This window comes from Manis pentadactyla, chromosome 6 (assembly GCF_030020395.1).
Source record: "Manis pentadactyla isolate mManPen7 chromosome 6, mManPen7.hap1, whole genome shotgun sequence".
Classification (NCBI taxonomy): domain Eukaryota; kingdom Metazoa; phylum Chordata; class Mammalia; order Pholidota; family Manidae; genus Manis; species Manis pentadactyla.
The window spans coordinates 131,368,585-131,389,589 of NC_080024.1; the positions used below are offsets into that span (position 1 = coordinate 131,368,585).

The 21,005-nt window shown below is 45.8% G+C and overlaps 1 protein-coding gene across 7 annotated transcripts in view; it reads left to right on the top strand.

Annotated features, from left to right (window-relative positions):
- Nucleotides 1-21,005, top strand: part of SETBP1 (SET binding protein 1) — a 356,016-nt gene that overhangs the window by 15,594 nt on the left and 319,417 nt on the right. For all 7 annotated transcript variants that reach the window (XR_008998335.1, XM_036918712.2, XM_036918708.2 and 4 more), the window contains one exon: nt 4,876-5,525. Coding sequence is in view for 6 of the 7 variants with exons in the window: in XM_036918712.2 (XP_036774607.2) it covers nt 5,040-5,525 (486 nt within the window). In the remaining variant the exon portion in view is untranslated. The remainder of the gene's footprint in view (nt 1-4,875; nt 5,526-21,005) is intronic.

Consider the following 21,005-nt stretch of genomic DNA (forward strand, 5'->3'; position numbering starts at 1 on the left):
TACTACTGTAAGGGAGAAATACCTTTAAATACCTTTAACTAATAGTGCTTGTTTATCAGCGCACTGGGGAGACAGAAGGACAGAGACCAAGAAAAGCCTAGGCCCATCAACCATCTGGAGGGCTTGGTAACAGCCAGCTTGCTGGACCCCACCCCCAGAGCCCTGATTCAGTAGGTGGAGCTGGAAAATTTGCATTTCCACCAAGCTCGAGGATTGTAAGGGTTCCTCAAGGTTACAGGTGGGGAATGTATTTTAGACCAGGAAATATTCTTCCATTTTGCAGACTTGAAGGTAGAGAGGTTGTACCCCTTGGGGCTCTTTTTGGGCTCTGAGGCATATCTAGCCAACTGGAGCCCTCTGGTCCTTTTGAGAATTAATTCTGAAGGTTCACATTATGCACTTTGGAGTGTCCCCATAGGCCTATGGCTGTGCATGGTTCAATTACAAAGTCTTGAGTATGGATGAGAACTGGGCCTCACTCCATTCATTGCCGAGATAAGTATGGAGTAAGGGACTCAGCGTGGCCTGTCTAGCATCCCACCATCTGTGAATGGCAGAGCCAAGAGTAGAGGCCACATTTCTACTCTTCCCCAGTGTTCTTTCCATGCACACCCTTCTCCGTATTGCCCCCCTGTTCCCCTGGGACCTGCTTGGCAGTTATTACTTCCTAAGCAAGTTTTATTGCAGCTCTAACATCCTCCCTCCCCCAAGTCCTGCAGGTAGCCACAGAAGGGTTAACTTTTCTTGGGCTGGAAGCCTGAGCCAAGTACAGAGTGTCCATTGTGCGCCCGCCCCCTCAGGAGAAGTCTCTGTCAGAATGTGACAAGGCAAAAGGTTTTCACCTTGCACCAGCCTCCCCTCCGCAAGTGCGTGCGTGAGTGCGTGTGGGAATGCCGTGCCTGTGCCCACACCCGCATGTTGGCAGGGGTGCACTGCAAGAGGACTGGCAGTTGTCTTCCACATTCACCGGAAAATTGACCTGTGTTTTGGGGTGGCAGGTACGTGCCAGGAGAAGGCAAAAGGGGAACAACAGCTTTGTGTGCTGCTGAAGTAAACAGACAGGTTAGGTTTCTTTGCTCTTTGCTTTTGAAAGCTTCTTTTTATTTTTGTTTGCATGTGGACATGAGGAGCTGGATTATAATCCCACCCACAGGCAGTGAATTTCTCAGAGGCTGCCTGGGTGGGTAGAGCCGCAGTTAGAACCACAGGACTCTGAAGAGCTGTCAGGGGGCTAATTCGTTTTCATTCAGAAAGAACTTCTTGAAGCCCCTCCAAGTGCCCAATCCTGCACTGGGTGCAGAAGCGAATGTAAATTATACAAGTCAGACTGAGCCTGAGACCGAATTATAGCCGAGTAAGGAAAATAAGATTTGTGGATTTGTATACGTGAAACAATAAGAAGATAATGCAAGACTTGTATTTTGTGGCAAACTATACCACTGGGTGCAGTGTAAGTCAGGCCAGGGAGTGGTCCAGAGTTTCCAAAATGTTGCCATGGAGAAGTGAAGACTTGGGCATGACCTTGAAATATACGGGAAGGCTGTTCCTTTGTTCATTCCTTCATGCAACGGACATTTGGAGAGCACCACTTGTATGCCAGGCATTGCATGGATAGGTGGGAGGGGATATAAGAAAAGATTCTATAAAATTACCAAAGCAGAAAGAATTCTGTGTATGTAATGAGCGGTGGAGACAGGTTTCACATGAGTAGGGAATGCAAGTTGGTGGCTAATGAGACCTAAGACTGGATTCTTCAGGTGAGACCATTATGAAAAGTCTGGCATTGATGTGTCCCTGAAGATTGTGAATATTTGAAACTGCATTGCTGTTTCAAATCTAGTATTTATCATGTCCATACTCACACCGCCCTGGTTCAGGGCCTCATCCAACAAGAATCAAATTTCAGCTGAACCTCCTTACGGTCCTGCTGCCTCTAATATCAGGTTCCATTAATTCATCCCTCACACTACGTGCCAGGATTATCTTCCTGAAGCATAGCTTTGATGATGCCCCTTCCCTACTGACATTTCTTAAATGGCTTCCATTACCTGTACTGTTACCTGTAAGATAAAATCCAACTCATTAGCGTGACCTTCAAGGGTGTCCCTGATGTGGCTGTAACCTTTTATCTCCAGCTATACCTCTCACCAGTCCCCATTTCGTACTACACCTCCTACCCAAACATCAACCTTCTCCTTCCTGAACATAACCCTGCATGCTCCTGCTGCCGGCCTTGCTCATGCTGCCCCTCTGTCTGCCATGGCTTCCTTCTTCCCGTTCTACCTGTTGAAGCCCTGCAAGGTCAAAGCTACATTCTATGCTCCCCTTGAAGCTTTTCTGTGTAGTTTTCCATCTATCTGTCTGTACTTGGCCCACACAGAAGACATGTTCTCTTCCTTTTGTTTCTCTCCTTTATTATAGGACATAGACTGCTTTGTTCTGTTTCAGAGTTGTATTTCAAATCTCTCTTCAAGAGCCTAAGCTCCTTGAGTAAAGAGATGGTGTTCTAATTTTAGGATCTTGACTTGAGGAGAACTGAAAAAAATTGACTTGTCATTTTTGGTGGATCTCTTACTACTTGAGTTTTAAGTTTTAGAACCTTGTCTTGTATGGTAATTAGTTAATGGTTTATGCCATGAAATATAAGAAACTCTGAAGTGGATCTTTTTAAACAGAAGATATGTATCTACTATTGATGATACATTCACTTCATACTCCTTTCCATTCCTCTAGAGTTTCGATCTCATCTTCTTTTATTTCATTATAGAACCTGCAATAGACAATGGCCTGCCCTGGTTCAATGTGCAAATGGATTTAGTTTAGGAATTTTTATAAAGAATGTGCCTCACCTTTTTCCTAACTCAAGGATAACTTTATAGGTATGTACTGGAAAATTAAAGTGTGATATTGGAGATTCCTGCTAGAGAAAGTAAACCACTGAACACTACTACCAAAAGAAATCATGACTTGCAATTTGTATGGACCTGGAGCACAAGCTTAGAAAGACCTAGTGGACAGTAACTGCTCGACAAACAGGGCCATTATGCTGGGGCATCTGCATCTCTCCAACAGCCAGCATGGGACGTGACATTAGTAAGAGAGGCCTCAATGAGTATTGATTCAAATATGACTTTTAAAAAGTTATATAAAGTTTGTGCAGGTGGGCAGATCAGTCTAGATGAGAAAAAGAATCTTACAAGTAAAAGAAACATCTGGTGTTCATCCAATCTAACACCTTAATGGGGATGCTGTCTCTTTCGTAGCATGGGACACAGGTGGTTGTTCAGTGTTTGTATAACAGACTCAGGTGCTGTCACCAGGGCAACCTCTTAGCTTCCAGAAATGCTGTGCTCATTGGGTTTTCCTCTCAGTGGAAGCAGTTGTAACTGTGCCTTTTTGCAGGGCTGAGAGGTTTCCAGGAGCCGAGTATGCACGTAGGCTTCTCTGGGGAGCAGGTCTGCGTGGAGGCCCAGGCTGCCTTGCTGGCTGACTTCCTCAAGGGATGTCAGCTGAAAACACACTGATTCCAGAGGGAGAACATACATGCCCATTCTACAGGCTTCCAGCTCTTGGCTGTTCTGAGTGTGTCTACAGGCATTGCTGGGCCTTTTCTGGCAGGCACATTTGTTGGCCAGTGCCTTAAATTGGTAGAAACTGAAGGTGTGCAGTACCTTCTTCTGCTGGGAAACTTAAAAAATGTTCAGCCATTTAAGAAGGCTTGTGTGTGATCTTGCCTACAGCCTAGGGGTGAAAGGAGATGTTGTCTGGAAGTTTTATGCAGCCCCGGGGCTCCAGGTTTTCTCTTGAGAATGAGCATGTAGGCTCTCTTTTGCACTTTGAAAATGATGGGCATGAAATTAGGGCTAACGGGAGATGAAGTGAGTGAGGGAAAAGGATAGTTTAGCTGATTCTGTGATCATCCAGAGAGGCCCTGACTGAATTTTCGCTTTTCCTCTGGAAGGAACGCTCTCAAAGAAATGCTCTCAGTGATCCTCGGGGAGACTCCTGACACTTCCTCTGAAATTCCCTCTCCATTTCTTTTTGTTGTTGTTGCCATGTAGATATAATGACACTTGAAGGGAATTAAAACTGTCTTGAATGGCTATTTTTATCTAAATAATTGATAATGATTGACTATCTTTTGCGCCGGTGGAAACACTTTTAGTGTTTGTTTTGCATGAATGATAGTGTTGTAAGTGATTGCCCACTGAACTCTTTGTCTTCCTCTTTCAAGTCTGCACCTAAGCTTTGCAATTGTTTTAAGAAATAAAGATGAGACTTTTGCATAATTGAAATAATTTATAATTAAAAAATGAGAAAGAAAGAAAGGTCAAGAGGTCTGCTGAATATCCTTCACTCAAGGGAATGGGGAGCTTAGCCCAGGCAGTTCAGGGATTGCGTTCATCTTTGCAAACTGTTATTCTCATGTGAGAGGGAAGTGGTGCAAGAAGCCAGCCAAATGCTGTTCCCACAGATCTGAGCATCAACACTTCAGACTTCCCTTTCGTCATGATTGGTTTTGATGGTGACTCAGCCAGCTGCGGCTTCAGCATAAGAAACTGCTAGCTTGCTACTGGACTAGAGGACTCACCTTTCTTATCTTTATTCTTGGGCCCACAGCCATAAAATGTAATAACAATTCAATGAAGGCCTGTTTGTGTGTGTGTGTGTGCGTGCACGTGTGTGCACATGTGTTTCCCCCTCTGCACCAGTATAATCCAGTTTGGGGATGTACATGTTCTGGCTTGATTTCTTCCCATCATTTTCTTCTGATGCCATAGATATGTGGGGCAGGGGGGACTTCTAGAACTTGGGTTGAGGTCCTTTTAGGTCCTTTTCCTTCCTGCTGTGACTAATTATCTCCCTGCTTCTCAGTTGCAGGTCTCATCTTTTCTGAACACCTCACCGTGTCTCCATCCTTGGGACTCTGAACCTGGCAGCCGGACCACTTTGTCCTTGGAATTTTGGGTGTCTTCTCTTCTGACCTTTCCTTTTTCCCTCCCCTGTTCCTGAGAACTCCTGAAGACTGTAGCATTGTCATGGAGTCCAGGGAAATCTTAAGCAGCTCCCGGCAAAGGGGGGACGAGTCGGAATTCCTGCCGGTCTCCTCTGCCAAGCCCCCAAGTGCTCCTGGCTGTGCAGGAGAACCTTTGCTCTCAGCCCCAGGGTCTGGAAAGGGGATCTTGGTGGGCGGAGAACGCATGGAGCCAGAGGAGGAGGATGAACTGAGCTCCGGGCGGGATGTGGATTCTAACTCCAATGCAGACAGTGAGAAATGGGTGGCAGGAGATGGCCTGGAAGAACAGGAGTTTTCTATTAAGGAGGCAAACTTCACAGAGGGGAGTCTGAAGCTGAAGATTCAGACCACAAAGCGGGCTAAGAAACCCCCAAAGAACCTGGAGAACTATATCTGCCCGCCTGAGATCAAGATCACCATCAAGCAGTCTGGAGACCAGAAGGTGTCCCGTGCTGGGAAAAATAGCAAAGCCACGAAGGAGGAGGAAAGAAGCCACTCCAAAAAGAAGGTAGGGAGCCCTGTTTTGCAGGGTTTTTTTGTTTGTCTTTTTTTGCCTTTTTCTCTCCAACTTTCAAGAGTCTGTTTGCTTATTACTTACTCATTTCTGAATTATCAGTCTCCCTGACGGAATACTCATGGTCTCCAGAAGAAATGCCTCTGAATATCTTGGTAGAGTGTTTAATTTATTACTCTATCCCACATGAAAATCAGTATTGCTACTAGAATTATAACTCTCTAGCATCCTATTTTATTGTGTAGCACAGCCACTTGGTTGGGTCACATCTGGCTGAACTGTGACAAGGTTCTGAGGGTTTCTTTTTTTTTTTTTTTTTTGCTCTTTGCTTTAATGTTTGCGTCTGTTCTTGTAGTCAAGAGTGGGATGTTGAGAATTTTTAGTCAATCAAAACAGTCAATAACCATGATAACCTGCTTTTGGTTTTAATCACTGTTGTACATCTAACATAAGCGAATTACTCACTTGACTAAGGAAGTCCTGTCTACGTATCAGCTGAGGCCCCTGGGGGCCCGGAGAGCATCGCTCTGTTGGCTGATGGTGAGCACAGGAGATGGAGAAAGAGAAAGGGCAGGTGGTTGGCCAGAATCTTTGTCTAACGCAGCATAGATTTTTAAGTTTGGGTGTTGAATGAACTTGGTTGGTTGTCATTTTCCTCCTCAAAGTCCACCATGGGTGTGGAAAGCAGCTCTCTAGATGCTGGGTGGTATCATCTGGTTGGGAATGACAGGGTCCGGGTTTCATTGTATTTATTTTATATCATGGGGGTTACAATGACTTCCCTTCCTGGGAGCAGTGTGGCACTCAGCTGTGATAGCAGAGGACTACCCTAGTTGAGAAAGTTTTTGTTTCTAAGAGTCTGTGGGACTTGTGAATAGCTCTGAAAGGAGCCCTCTTACTGACAGAGCTTTTGGGTTCTACATGGTAGGAGTTAATAGGAATCTTTGTAACTCTCTCCCCTATATCCTATCACTTATTGGGCTCTAGATATGATGCATTAGCTCAAAGGGGCACATATGAACCTCCCTCCTAACAGGGCAGAGATAATCTGAAACATTTCTGTTGCCAGTGGGTTTTGAGCGTTGGGGGTAGCATTTTCAATAAAACTGATAGGAATCCTGTACTTTCTTTAGGGTAGGCCTGTGTCCTTCCTCATGTTAGGTACTTTGGCTGAAATGTAGCATTGAAGTCCAAAGACTTGGACTAGAAGAGACTTTCTTGGATTACCAACACCTCCCAGGTTGCTCAGGCTAGCCTGGCTTTAAAACTGAACGTTCTTCATCCAGGAACCCCATCAGTCTTGGCAAGCTGGGACAGTCGGTCACCTTACTTAAACATTTGGGACACAAAATAGTTTTTAGAAATTGCCTTGCCATTTTTTACAGAGCATAGAGGTAGTGATTTCTTCTCCCCTCTCCCCATTATAAGTTTTTTTTTTTCCCAGCGATTTCTGAGTTCTCTGTCAGAAAACCGAAGAGGTACATGGAAACGTGAAATTCTTGCAAGAAAATGTCACATCTCTAATCAGACTTTGCTTTGGAGTTGGGTCTTTTCAGCTTTGCAAATGACTATCTTTGTCTCTGGCCAGTTCTTTGTGTATTGTTGGATTTTTGTGTGGGTGGGCAGTCTTGAAAACTATGGCGACTATTTTCCCTCCATTCCCCATTACTGCCAGGATTTAAGCAGTAGCCCAAGTTTTGTGTGTGCAAACTCAAATTCACTACCCTAGAAAGAGAATAAGCTGTCCTGATGAGCTATGACTTTTCATAAAGCCACAAGACTGTTTCTAAATATAGCCTTCTGCCCATTGGAATGCCCCGGAATAAAACTCTGGAATTTGTGACATGCGTTTGATTTCAAAGCTGAAACGTGCAATGGACTTCCATTCTCATATCTGAAATTCTCAGGCAGATCCTCATCACCCAAAAACTGGATACCCTTTGTGTGCTTCACTGGGAAAGAGAGATGAAATTGCTTCTTTGAATATATGTGACTTTGCCAATTGGGCATTTCTTAGCCTCAGAAACTGGAGGGGGCAGAAAGGAAGAGGAAGGACTGAAATTCAACTCACAGTGCTGGATTATGTTGACACCATAATGGAAATACCTACAAAAAGTTTAAATTGTTAGGAGCTTGCTTAGTGTTATACTTCTCCATCCTTCCTGCCTTAATTTATGCCTAGAGCTGTTACTTTCCAGAAATGAATGAATAAACTTATTGGTACAGTCTTAATCACTTGATAGATGATAGGAACATCCTCTGATCTCTATTGGGTTAGAGTGTTAACTGTATTACTCTTCAAGTTTCTGTTGTTTTGAAAACAGGAAATAAGCAAAAGCTAAGGCCTAGGTGGACAGGTGGAAACCTGGCCTACCATTTGTGTGGAAAAGTTCAGTAGCATGAAATTGCATAATTTGTGTATCTGTGCAGATGCGAAGTATGTGATCAGTAATTTGGGGTAAGGAAAAGAATGAGCATGGCATTTTGTAAGTGACAGACCAATGTCTAATTCTGAAATCCAGTCTTTCAGATCTTTTTTAGTGAGGCAAGCCACTCACTTGACCAAGTGTGCGTGGAGTGGGTCCCTGGGACTTGGGTCCTGTGCGAGGAGCTAAGAAGTGGGCTCTGCTGACCTGGTCCATCAGCTGGTGGGGGTGCCTGCTAGGTGTCACCTGAGTGTATGTGATTCAGTGTAGGGGTTGGCAAACTATAGTCTGTGGGCCAGTGTGCGCTGTCTGTCTGTTTTTGTACAGCCCACAAATAAAGAATGGTTGGAAAAAAATCAAAAGAAGAATAATATTTTGTAACATGTGAAAATTACATGAAATTCAAATTTCAGTGTCCATAAATACAGTTTTATTGGAACACAGCCACATCCATTTGTTTACATTTTGTCTCTGACTGCTTTTGCACTACAGCGCAAAGCCGAGTAGTTGTGACAGAGACTATATGGCCTGAAAACTTAAACTATTTACTATCTGGCCCGTACCAAAAAAAAAAAGTGTTTGTCAATCCTTGATTTAGAGAAAGGACATAGAGCTTCAGAATAACAAGGATTTTGTTTTGTTTGTAATGATTCGGCCTCCAAACTTGGAGGCTGGGGGAAATGGGGTGTTAACATCATTACGTGTTCTTTTTTTTGCAGACCAATTAATTTTGTTCAAGTCATTTTTTTGACAGCCTTGGGCAAAGACAGCTTATATTGGATCCCACATGATTTTCTTTTTCATTGGTTTTTGTAAAAAGAACGCTCTGTAGGATAATGATAACATTCCTTACATATCACAGCTAGTTATTTGCTGGGTTAACTCGATTTCTGTATGTTCTGCTGCTTTGGGATGAAGAGATACCCTGTGTGACATCCTCAAGAGTTTTATTTCAAATTTGAAACCTAAGAGCAACCCCTCAAATGGGGAGACGTTATAGATATTGAGGCAACATGGCCACTTATGTAGTAGGATGCGAGGAGGGACCCATGAAAAAATATCACTTCACTGGCTCCAGGGCACACAGGCTCTTGTAACCAGTGGACAGGTCACCTCCCTCCCATATGAAATTTAGATGGCAATTGAGATGCTGTCTGGAAGAGGGTTTCTGATGAATGGATTGACATGAGATGTAAGAGCAGCATTTGGTAACAAGTAGAAGCTGAGAAGAGAGCTCAGAACATATTTCAGGGTCTCAGAACTGTCCTCCAGACAGGTCCTGCTTTGCAGAGCAACTCCATAAATGCCAGCTGCTCTTTGTCACAGCACCAGCATTGTTGCAAGTCAGACTTATTCAGGTAAATGATGTATAGTTTAAGTTTCCTCCAAATCCCTTCTAGGTCACTCAGTAAAAACAATAGGGAACATGAGAGTGAGTCTCTAGAAGCAAGTTCAGGTACCAACACTGCGTAAAATGTTCCAACAGTTAAAGTTTTTTAAGAGGCTGTCAGCTGGGCAGAGCATAGCAGCTCTCCTCTTTTCTGAGGAGTTTCTGTGGGAATTGGGCCACCCCTTGAGGTTGGACAGCTTGAGAAGGAGAGAGGAGTCTTAGGCAGGTCAGGGGAGAGATGAAGTCAGCCATAGTGCCATTGTCAGAGGGGAGCACAACACTAGGGTTCTCCATTTTTCCAGTAGGGTGCTCAGAGGCACATTTCTTTCTATGGTTGTAACAGTTTGATGTATCAGGTAGATGAAGAGGGGGCTGCGGATGGTGTTGGGCAGGGAACAAAAGATACCTCAGATTGCCTACCCCTGGCTGTTGCGTCCTCCTCCTCTCTGGTGGGTGGCCCTGGCATGCAGTGGAGAGCCCTCCACCCTCCTTGTGATTCAGGTGTCCTTCCCTGGTCATCACTTTGCCCAGCACCTTCTCTGGTTCCTCCTTGGTGCATTGCTTGATGGAAAGCTTGCCCTATGTCCTGGGGGGTGAGAATATGGTGTTTGGGGCTCCTGGGAGTATCTGCTTCCTCTTGCCTAGCACCTACAACCTGACTCGGAGAGCAGGTTTCGCCAGCTTTTCTTCACAAGAGGCTGACTTTCCCCCTCTTGTTTAATTTTACATTTCTTTTCTAGATTTTTTAAAGCACCACATTCCTATTTATTCATCAGAATGCCTAAAAATTTTCTTGCCTCATGGGTTTCTCTAGTTATTTTACAGCTAAGGCTGCAAGGAGAGTGGTGAATGGCCTATTTTCACAAGGTATTTGTCTCCGTGGGGCAGAACAGATTTGACATCCGGAGCTGAAGGTGTGGGGGACAGAGCACCAGGCTTGGGAATGGGAGCCCTGGACACTACCTTTGCCTCCAAGAATGCTGTACCTTCTTGGAGCTCAGGTTCTGCATGTTAAGAAAAAAAAAGAAAACATAAATGGCTTTGAGCTCTGAAACCTTATTTCTGTTCTAAAAACTGGAAACTTTTAAGGCAATTCTGTTAGACGTGGCAAGTCTTTCTCTTTAAGGAAGCTAGTTACTGTAAACAAAATTGTTGACCCTTCAGTGGACCCATTGCCGTCATCAGATTGTTTCCTTTTTGCCCCAATGTCAAAAGGCTTATGATCATGGAAGCAAGTGTCGGCAGCGAGCTGAAAAAGTGGTGAGATTACCAAATCTGCGTTCCAGCGGGCCGTTCTGGGAATGTTTGGTTCCTCCCTTCCCTTCTTGTATTTCCCTTCTTTTCCTCCAGTGTTTGATATTCTTCAGGGACTTGGAGCAGTGCTGGCTCTTTTCCTCTTGGTTTTGATGCTCCCCTAGTAGTCAGTTTCACTTTGGCCTTCCCCAAGGAACATTCTTTGGCAAACTCCATGCCACTGCAGATAAATCTGGCAGAGTAATCAGGCAGGCAACTGTGTTCTGTTCCAGTGGGGAGTCAGTCCTTCCCTGACATGCTCAGATTCCAGGTGAGAAATAAGGGGTCTGTTGGAACGAGTCCCTTCCCTGAGAGTGGATTAGAACTCAGATCCCCTGATTCCAAGACCCGGCTCTCTTTGCCTTTGGAACAAGAGAACCCACACTTGAACCTGGGCCTGGATAACCTTAGGAGAGGTACTTAAACTCTTGAAATTGTTTCCTGATTGTATGAAAATCAGGAATAATAGCAGCTCCTCCTTGTTTGTATCCCATAGAGATGAAAGTGTTTGTGACCCTTAGCTTAGCACTTACTCAGTGTGCATTGCTCTTATTTCTGTTCCATATCCATCTCTTCCTCAGACCTGTCTCAGTACAGGCACAGCTCGGCCCACAGTGACCAGCCTCGATGCTGGGTGCCTGGGAGGCATGGGTTGTCTCAGAAGCCATGTGTCTCTTTAGGCTGATCCTGTTTTAATATTGCTTGAGGCCGTGTTGGACTGTGTTAGTGGGGCTGCAGTGCAAGTGTCTTTTTTCTGATGTCTGCACACGCATCTACTAATACAGTGGATCACTAATGCTTTTTTTTTTCTTTTAGTGGTGGTGGGAATTGCTAAGGGGATTTATTTAGAGATGGTTCAAAGGTCTTTATCTCTGTGGTCATTTATCTGCCAAACCAGGATTGCTGCTGAGCTCAAAGCACGACTCAAAATGAAAGTGTTAAAGCAGTGTCATAAGAAACACAGAGTGGGGTTCAGCTGGGCTGCCTTCTGCCCCCGCCATGCTTCCGGCATCTGCAGAGGCACCTCCTTCTCCATCCTTGTTGATTCTGCAACCACAAAAAATTCTCTCATAGCTGTGTTAGTTGTTATTGTTATTAAGTTCCATTGCCTTTTTGATTTAATAAAAGGCAAGAGAAACAATCCTTTTTTGCCCTTCTTTACTGAGAGGCAGAGAGCACAGAGAAGAGGCAGGGAAGTTCTCAAGGCCTGGGCCCCAGGCCTTGGTTCAAGCCCCTGACTGCATCATATATAGAAAACAGCACAAGGCCATGAAGTGTTGTAGGGGACTTTGTTTATCAACAATAAGCTAAAAATTCATGCTATAATTTGCACATGGCTGAATTGCTTTGGGGAAATGGTTTCAACTTGCATGGTCGTCAGGGGGACTTGACTTAAAAGGTGGCTGTTAAGGCTCTGGGCAGCCCCTGACTGAGCAGGAACCAACAGCCAGAGGGAGAAGCTGCCAGAAGGTGGGGCAGCGGTTTAGAGCAAGGTCCTCAGGAGGCAAACCGACAGACACAGCATGTAGACACGTACATGGCTTCACAATCATACTCAGTGTGAGCAGGAGTCTGAATTACTTGGTGGCTAGTGAAGCATCAAGGCCTCCATGCCAGTTGAGCATGTCTGAGCTGTCGGAACACAGACAGCAGGAGCCCTGCACTGAGGCAAGTTTGGACTCCCTAAACTGCAGGGCTCCTTCCAACCTTCCATGGTGTTCCAGTGCATCTGGTCCTGGAAAGGCCAGGTGCCTCCCTGTATACCTTGAGTGTGTTTCTCTCTGAAGTCCCAGCTTAATTTCTCTTTTTTTTTCCTGCCTGCCTCTCTCTCCCTGAGCCAACATCTCTCCCTTCCCCACTGGCCTGTGACCTCACCAGGGGAAACAATGGAGGCCTTTATTTACCCAGAAAAGTCCAGGCAGTTCCCATCTTGATACCTGGCCCATGAGGCCATTTGATAATCATCATTAGTATCAAATGCAGGTTGATTCTGTGTGTTTCTAGACCTTGTTTATTGTGTTTTTCTCCAGATCGTCTTCTTTGCATCCCACAAATTTATAGCCAGTTTCACAGAGGGAGAATCAGAAGTGGGGAGAGGGAACAGACAGTCCTTGATGGGAGAGAAGCAGCAGCTCTGTCCTTCAAGGCGGGCCACCGTGCCTTGCCAATCAGAAGTAATCATTTGCAAGTATGAATTTGCCCTGGTGTGTGGGCAGCCTTTTATCCTGGGCCAGTTGATTCATTTGCTTAGTGTTGTGAAACGGAACCCAGCTCAGGAGTTTGGGCATTTTTCATGACTGACTGTACCCTTGGAGAATCAACTTAAAGTGGTTGCTTCTGATGGTGGATCATCAGTGTAGTACAGGGAATCTATTTTTGTAGCATATCGTGGGAATCCCCATGATTCCTCCATGCCTGACCTTTTTGGGGAGCAAGGAGGTGGAAACCATTTTATTTGGGAGCGTGGCTCTAACTTATACCATCAGGGTCCTGAACTTCCCCATCTTCCTAGTGACTTGCTACTACTGAATAAGTGGCAGGTCAGTGTCATGCTAGGATTTGGATGCTGTTGGGTCTTGAAGGAAGCCAAGACTGGGAGATCCTGAAGAGTTAAATCCATTGAAAACACAGGCTAGAATCTGGTATGGTCTCAGGAAGCAAGGGAAGGCCGATCCCAGATGCCAGGAATGTGTCCACAGTTGGGTCACACTTCCAGAATCATGGGCTTCATTGACAGGCAGGAGAGCCTCTGAATAGTTCCACTGCAGCATCCCTTCTAAACAAACAAAAGACACTTTCCAACTCCCTCTTCAATGGTAATTTGGCTGCTGTTCAGGGGCCCTTAGGGAGAGCTGCACCACCTATTGAGGCAGCCCTGGTTTTAGGAAAACCAGGTTAGGTTGCATTTAAGTCATCCTTTTAAGGCCTAAATATTTCTAGCTCCTGAAACTGTTCATTGGATTCTGTGATTCCTGTGCTGGGAATGCCAGTCTGTGGTTCTGTCTCCTAGACAGAGTAGGTGGGGAAGGTAGTCTGGCCTGCAGAGTGCCAGGGATGTGCCCTCCTCTGCTCCAAGCACAGTACCTGTTAGCGGGATCCTGGCAGCTTGATCACCATTGGCAGACATTGAACACAAGGTCAAGGAAACTCTGCGATTTAATATTGCCTTATGCTACTGTTCCCGTTCCAAATCATCACATCCCACGTACAGTGGATCCTTTGGGCCGAAATTCAGGTGTTCGCATTGTCCTCATCATCTTCTTGTGCATAGTTCTAGGCACAGCTGTGAATCAAGGTGACGGTCTGGTTTGGGTCTGCAGACTGCACAGATGGCAACTTTGAAATGTAGATGGCCACCTCACTCAGAATACCTCTCCTGTCTTTCTCTAGTGGGGTGTTTCTAGATGGTTCACCCTCTGTGAACACAGTTTCTCATTTACAAAACGGCCTTATTGGAGCTAACTGAAAGGGCCATTAAAAGTGCTGTCAAAGGTGTGAGCTCTTCAAGGACAGGAGTTGTATCTTTTAATATAATACTCACTTGTTTTGTTTCCCCGCCTGGGTGCTAAACAAGTTTGTGTCAGCTCAGTAGGTCTATGGAAAACACTCTTCTCTATCAAAACCGCCCCTGCCTAGTCAGACCTCTGTATTTTGCATTGGTTCCTTAGAAACATCTGAAACTTTCATTATGCTGCCTTTTAATGCTCCCATCCAGCTACTCCAAGCAGAGCTGAGGCATCAAAATTCTGCACCAATCTAGTATGGTGTGTTCAGCATAAGTGCTGCGTGGGGTACAGAAAGATCTTATTAGGAAGAATTTATCTCAGGGCATTTAGGGAAAAGCCCAGGATAGTATATAATGAGCTGTAAAAATATGAACTTCAGATAGTACATATTGATAGCAGGCGTCACATCTGCCCCGTGCCTTTACAAGTGTCCACATCCTCCAAACTGTTGCCTCTTCCTGGTTTGTTCTTAGGACAGTTCAGTGAAGTAGCTGTTATTCTTCCCTGTTTTATAGACTGAGGAAGGGACTCTGGGGGTTTTTAAATGGCTTGCCCCAGGGTTACAAGTAATTACCAGGGGGGATGGAAAGGGGAACTCAAACCTCAAACCCAGATCAAGCCCTCAGGCCTCCTGGTTTCCAGGAGCCAGAAGTGAGCATTGAAAGATGCACTCTAGCTGGTCCTGCAAGTACATCCTCAGGGACTGAGTAGTCGAGTCCTGTGCAGCTCACCTGATTGTTGCTGCTGCATGCCCCTGGCCTAGGTTGTGGGTGAACCTGGACATCATAGCTTCTTCCTGGGCAGCCACAGCTCCTTTCCCAACTGCCTGCAGCCATCTCCCTGCTGGAAGTCTCAGCAGTGCACAGCATTGGTGAGGCAGGGGAAGAAGTGATGGCTCACAGCGCAGCCCTGGGCGAGGGGCTAATAGGCTCACTGTAGCTTCATCTATAAACTGTTTACAGGGTATTCAGAAGTGTCCTGGTTTGAAGTGAAAATGTGGGAGTCAGCAAAGGGACCCTCCAAAAAAAGATTACATAAATACTGCCTGGCCTGAGAATTGAGGGGAGGATGGCTACCCCATACTGAGGGTTTTGGGTCTGAGGCCCCATACTACATTTAACGAATGATGCTGTTTTCTCATATTTAACAAAGGATTAACACTGTGTGTCTTCCTTCCACGTTACTTTGAAGATAATCTGAGTGAATGGTTGTACAGTGATTCTGAAATGTTAAAATTGCAATGGAAATATAAGATGTGCTTCTGTAGAACTACCCTACAGTAGATGCCTAATAAACTGTAGTCTCTAAACTTTTTCCATCGCTTTCTCCAAGATCCCTTCTGTCCCTGGCCTCTCCCTTCCCCTGTTTTGAATGAAGCCTGCAGACAGGGCTCTGATGAACAGCAGCTGCAGGTTGGGAGGGTCAGCAGCCTAGTCCAGATACCCGCCACATGGTGTAACTGCCCTTTGTGAAATTCTGGGGTGAGAGGTCAGCCCTCTTTGCCCATCTTTGTCACTTCTCAGTCATCTGTATCCTGGTGGCAGTTGTGTTATCCCAGCATCCTTCTCCTGCCCCCACCTCCCCACCCCCCCTTTCTCAGGGAGCCCAGGAAAAAACCATCTGCTGAGTTGGCTTTCAGAAGATTTTTTTTTAAAATACCAATTTCCCTTTGTTCCGAGGCAACCTCCAATCAGAGCTGGGGTCTGCTGGGTTTGGCGAAAGGCTGGTATTGTGTTTCGTGCTCCCAGAGGAAAGGTTGTCCACTTGCTTTTCTTTTTGATTCGCTTCCCTGCCAGTCCGCAGGGGAGTCAGAGGTTGCAGCTGCCGCTGTCGCTGTCGGCTGTAAATGGGAGACCCCCTTGTTTAAGAACCTACACATTAATCCTTTGGCAGGGGGAGGAAAAAACCAAAAACAAAACAGAGGAAAAAATTACAATTACCACTGACAAAGGTCTGTCTCTCTGTTCCCATCTCATGCTCAAAGCCACACAAGATCCTACTAGTTGCTTCAGCTCAGACCTTGCTGCCCTTGGGGTTTTCTTGAAGCGTATCTAGCCTCTTGTATTCCCTGATTTCTTGCTGAAGAATATGAACTGTATATTAGAGGCATAGTCATTTTTATGGAAAACTCAAATCACAGAGAAAGGCAATTGGCTGTGCAGGCTGCTTTTCTGGGCACAGCAGTGAATACCATTTTGGTACTTAGAGTAACTAGGAACTTGGCCAAACCCTTGCCACATATTGTCTACTATATCCTCTCCACAACCACCGAGGAGATGTTGCAGCCCCCATTTCACAGATGTGCCCACTGAGGCACAGTGACCTCCAGTTATGACCTTGGGTCTCAGAGTCAAGAAACTGTGATCCCAGGGTTCCCACCCTCTGAACTCAGAGGCCGCTGGTTTGGGCTCCTCACATAGTGCTCAGGTGGAGCCCAGGATCCTCACCTGCAGAGCCTGCCTCCCAGAGGACCTGTGAGTGAGGAGCATTTCTCTGTAAAACTGGCCCCCCAATAGTTAGATGCCTCGGGACCCAGAGACACAGTTGGCCATGCCTTGTGGAAGCGTGGTAAGCTCTTCTATGTCTGAAGCTAGTGCTTCTGTCCTCTTTTTTCTATCATATTCCACAAAAAGGGTAAAACTCCTATTGGCAGGTTTAGGGGATGCTCTTGACACATCCTCCCAAGTTATCCTGCACCTTTGCGAGCAAAGCACTGTGCATGCCTCTAGCCGTGCGGGGCCTGCCCTTGCTGCACCCCCTTCTGTCTTTACTCATGTGCCTTCGCTAGGTGTTGGCCCTTTACAAAGCGTGTGTTCTGCTCCTTTATAGTGATGAGAGGAGTGCTTAGCAGGTGGACCATTCTGAATTCCATGAATTGGGGAAAATCCATAAAATCCATAAAACTGTTTTGCCATCTCCTCCCTCCTCTCGCTATTGGACTGGGGCTGTGACCTAGAGCATCAGGAAACCTAAGGATTCCCCTAGAATGGAATATAAAAGGAAACAAACACAATGGAAAGACACACAGAGAGACAGAGAGAAAGGTCAAAGTTTTCTTTTTTGCTTCCTCCTGAGGATAAGGAATTTTCCTAGATAACTTAAAATATGTGTTTGTGTCTGTATTGATATCAACATTTTAAAATACATTGTAGGCTCCTATTAATGTGGCTTCTAAAAAATGTAGCAACTCAGCAATGCAGTCAGCTTTGATGCTGAAACTATCTATTAGTGTCCTTGCTCAGCCTCTTACTAATGAAATAAGGTAACTTTTAAACAATGTTCTTTCCTGCACCTTCTAGTACAATTCAGGAGGGGAAGCAAATCTTGCCCAAAGTCATTAGGGAGAGCTAGAAGATAGCATATGGACACATTGACTGGGTGAGGAGGTTGTAAGCCTATAGACTGGGGGACAGAACCCACAGGGGCAGACAGTGGGCTTGCTGTAAAGAGGAATCGTCCCTTTGCTCAGCTCTGCCAGCTGACTCGGGGTGCACCTCTAGTTAGCTAGGGTCTCTTCCTAGCTCGCTTTCACTTAAGCTGCAGATCCCAGAGGTGTGAGAACAGGAGGAGTGAGAAAGTGGGAAAGAGAAAATGTTGCCCTTAGACAGTGGACTCTGCTGGGCCTGAGAGAGATGCCTTAACAAAAGAGAGTCACAGAGCTGAGCTGAGCAGAGCTTGGGTGCCCCTGGCGATGCTAATTGTCCCACTTAATGTGCTTCATCCTTCTGTATGACTCATTCATTAATTTTGCATTCATTTAATCAAAGGTATTTTCTATAATATTTATTGCATGCCAGGCACCATTGTGGAGACATACCTGGGCATTGTTCCTTAAATGCTCCAAGTTGAGTAAGGTCAGACTGATATGCAGCCTTCATCAAAGTAGGAACTGAGACAGACAAGCTTCTCATAGCACCTCTACTAGGAAGCCTTCTTTCTAGAAGGATGCCAGAAATTCTCAAAAAATACCTTGTAGCTGACTGGTTGATTTGATTGATAGGGACAGTCTATGGCTAATTAAGCAAAGACAAGAAGCACCTTTAAGCAGAACAAGATGAGATGTGAGTTGAAGCTGTCCATCCTGGTAGACAAATGTGGTACTTTTGTGGTACTGATGTATTTCATTGATGAAATGTCCTTGAGATTGCCAGCATAGGGAGAAGGAGAGAGAATAGCAAGGTTGGTCAGAAACTTGAAAAAGTCACATGCCACACATATTGGCAGAGGGAACAGAATCTGTAGTGGAGGAGATGGTGGAGGAAAAGTAGTGTAGAAGAGGGAAGTGGAGGGGCTTGTGGTATTGGGGCAAATCTGGTACAAGGGTAGAGGCTGTGTGAGAGCTGGCCACTCCAAGGAGAGGAGAGGAAGGGTAGCATCTGAAGGGAAATGGGTGCAAGGCTGGGCGGGCAGGGAAATCACATATGCTTATGGACTTTAAGGTGTGAGGAGAGGCGCAGGTGGAGCTTCTGCCTCTGAAAGGCTCCGTCAGTCCAGGAGAATTTGCAGAGGGAGAATGGAGTGACCGAGATAGTGGGTACTCCCGGAGAAGCTCCCCCTGGTCCTGGAACTTCTTGTAACTGCTGACTGCTCACCCAAGGCACCAGCGGCTTTCTACGGCCATGGAAGCCACTGCTGATACCCCATCAGGGGCAGCTGTGCAGGTGGGTCTGGAGCATGGCTGCCGCAGGCTGGACCAGCTGTGCCCCCTCCACCTCCAGGGAGGAGCAGCTGTTGAACTTCTGGTTGCCTGGCTTTCCTTCTGGCTTCATTCCTAAATGACAGCTGACCTTTGCCCCCAGTATTAGGCCTGCAGCAGATTGCTCTCTGTCTGGGCCTGACTCCCGGAGCAGCAGTGGCTGCCTCTGTTTGTGTCATTTAATGCAGGGAGGTAATTGCTGGCCGTTGGAGTTTCTCTTTCTTAGAAGAGGACAGCCCAGCTGCAGGGCTTTAGCCTTCAGGCAGTGGAGGCAAAGAGATGGAGGGGAAGAGCTCTGAACGGCTCTAAGGAGGTGGTGTGTGTGGCATGGTGCCTGTTAGAGAGGATCCAGTGTTATGTGCAAGTCCGTGTGTGTGTGCATGTGCAGCCTCTGGGAGGATAGATATGGCCTAGGATGTAGGAGGGCCCCTGCCCGAGAAGCCAGAGATTTAGTCTCTGCTGGTAACCATCTGTGCTTCCTCCCCTGCCTCTGTTCTTAGGGGTCCCATCTTGAAATGAAGACAGTGAAGTAGCAGATCTCAAAGTCCTTTCCAACTCAGATATTCCGAGAAATCCCCATATAAATAGTGCATTGTATAACTAGGTATTTACATATATAACTGGGAGACATTAATATGTAGACTTGGTTTTATCTCATCAGCATAATAATGTGCATAGATTTTGGAATAGCTGCCTTACAAGTATCAAATACATATTTGTTTGGGAAAAAAAGTAGACATATTCACCTGTACCTAATATGAAAGATAACTAGGAATGATAAAGGAGGGAAATCAGGGGCATCAGGGCAGGGGAAAGAACACAGAGCCACCCACCCCACCCCCAGGATTTATCGACCTGTCTCCAGAGAAACCTCCAGGCTTCCAGCCTTGTTGGGGAGGTGGGCCCAAGCGTGATGCTCATGTTATGCCGGATGCTGACCTTCATGACGATTCCAGGAAGGGATGGAGGAAAAGGGGAGGTTTGAAGGTGCCTTGAAGGAAGCAGAGGATTTCAGCAGGAGGGAACAGTATCCAGGGCCTCGCTTGAGCCATTATTAAGGGGGTGGAGCGCTCACAGTGTGTGGGGGAACTGGGTGGCCCACAGGGTTTACCTGGAGTGCAAGGAAGCCTCGGGAGGCTGTATGACGAAGAAGTGACTTATTCCTGAGTGCAGCAAGAAGGAAATGGAGTCACCTACTCCCACACCGGGGAGAAAAGGGGCATGTGTAGAGAGCTGCCCTGGGAAATCATGATATAGCCAGCATTGGAGGGAAGGCAGTCCAGGGGCGGACAAGAAATGCAGGTCAAGGGCAGCACCCTGCGAAGAGAAGAAGGGCCCTTGTACTTTACTGTTGCACTGAAGAGACTGAGAGCGCTTTCAGGCAGATGAAAAGGAGCAGCTTCTAACATTCTGATTCCTGTGACTTAGAGAAGCTCAGCTATTTTCTTAAGAAGTCATTGATTCGTTTTCTTAAGAATTCATAAGTGTCTTACTGGCACTTAGGAAAAGCTGATTGGAAGTGCCTTTGGAGAAGAGCTTAAGGCATGCACAAAGGTTCCAAATCCAGTCTTTTTACCCTAGAGTTTTGTTTCCACTACTAATGGCTAGAGCAGGAATGCCATAAGGAAGTTCATCAACTCTATCTCCTTTTTCCCATATTAACCCAAGGTTTACCTGCTGTATTAAAGGGTGGCCTCCCATGATGTGGGTGTTTTGGATTTCATCTGGTATGTTCACTGTCTGTTTCTAGTCTAATTAGTTTTCTTCTGTGCTTCACTACATATTCCTCTGCTATTGCCGAGTTCTTCAGCTCAGCTCAATAAATCTCTCTCTCTCTTTTTCTTTACCCCTTTCTATACATGCCTCTCAGGGAAATGGGGGAAAACAGCCAGCATATGTTTGCTTCTACCATCATCTCTCAAACCTTTTTTAACTACTTTAAATGGGACCCACCCATACATGATGCAGAGGCACAAGTTGCACTTTTTTCTCTGTTAGAAAGGAACAAAAATGCATATGGCCATGGTGGGGAATTTCCCCCACTCTCAGAAGGTGGAGGAACAGGGCAATGGTGTGAAAGAATGAATTAGTTATGGCAAATCTTGTTAGTGTCCATTGTAAGCAGAGAAGCTAAGCCATCTGTGGCCACTTGCAAAATCATTC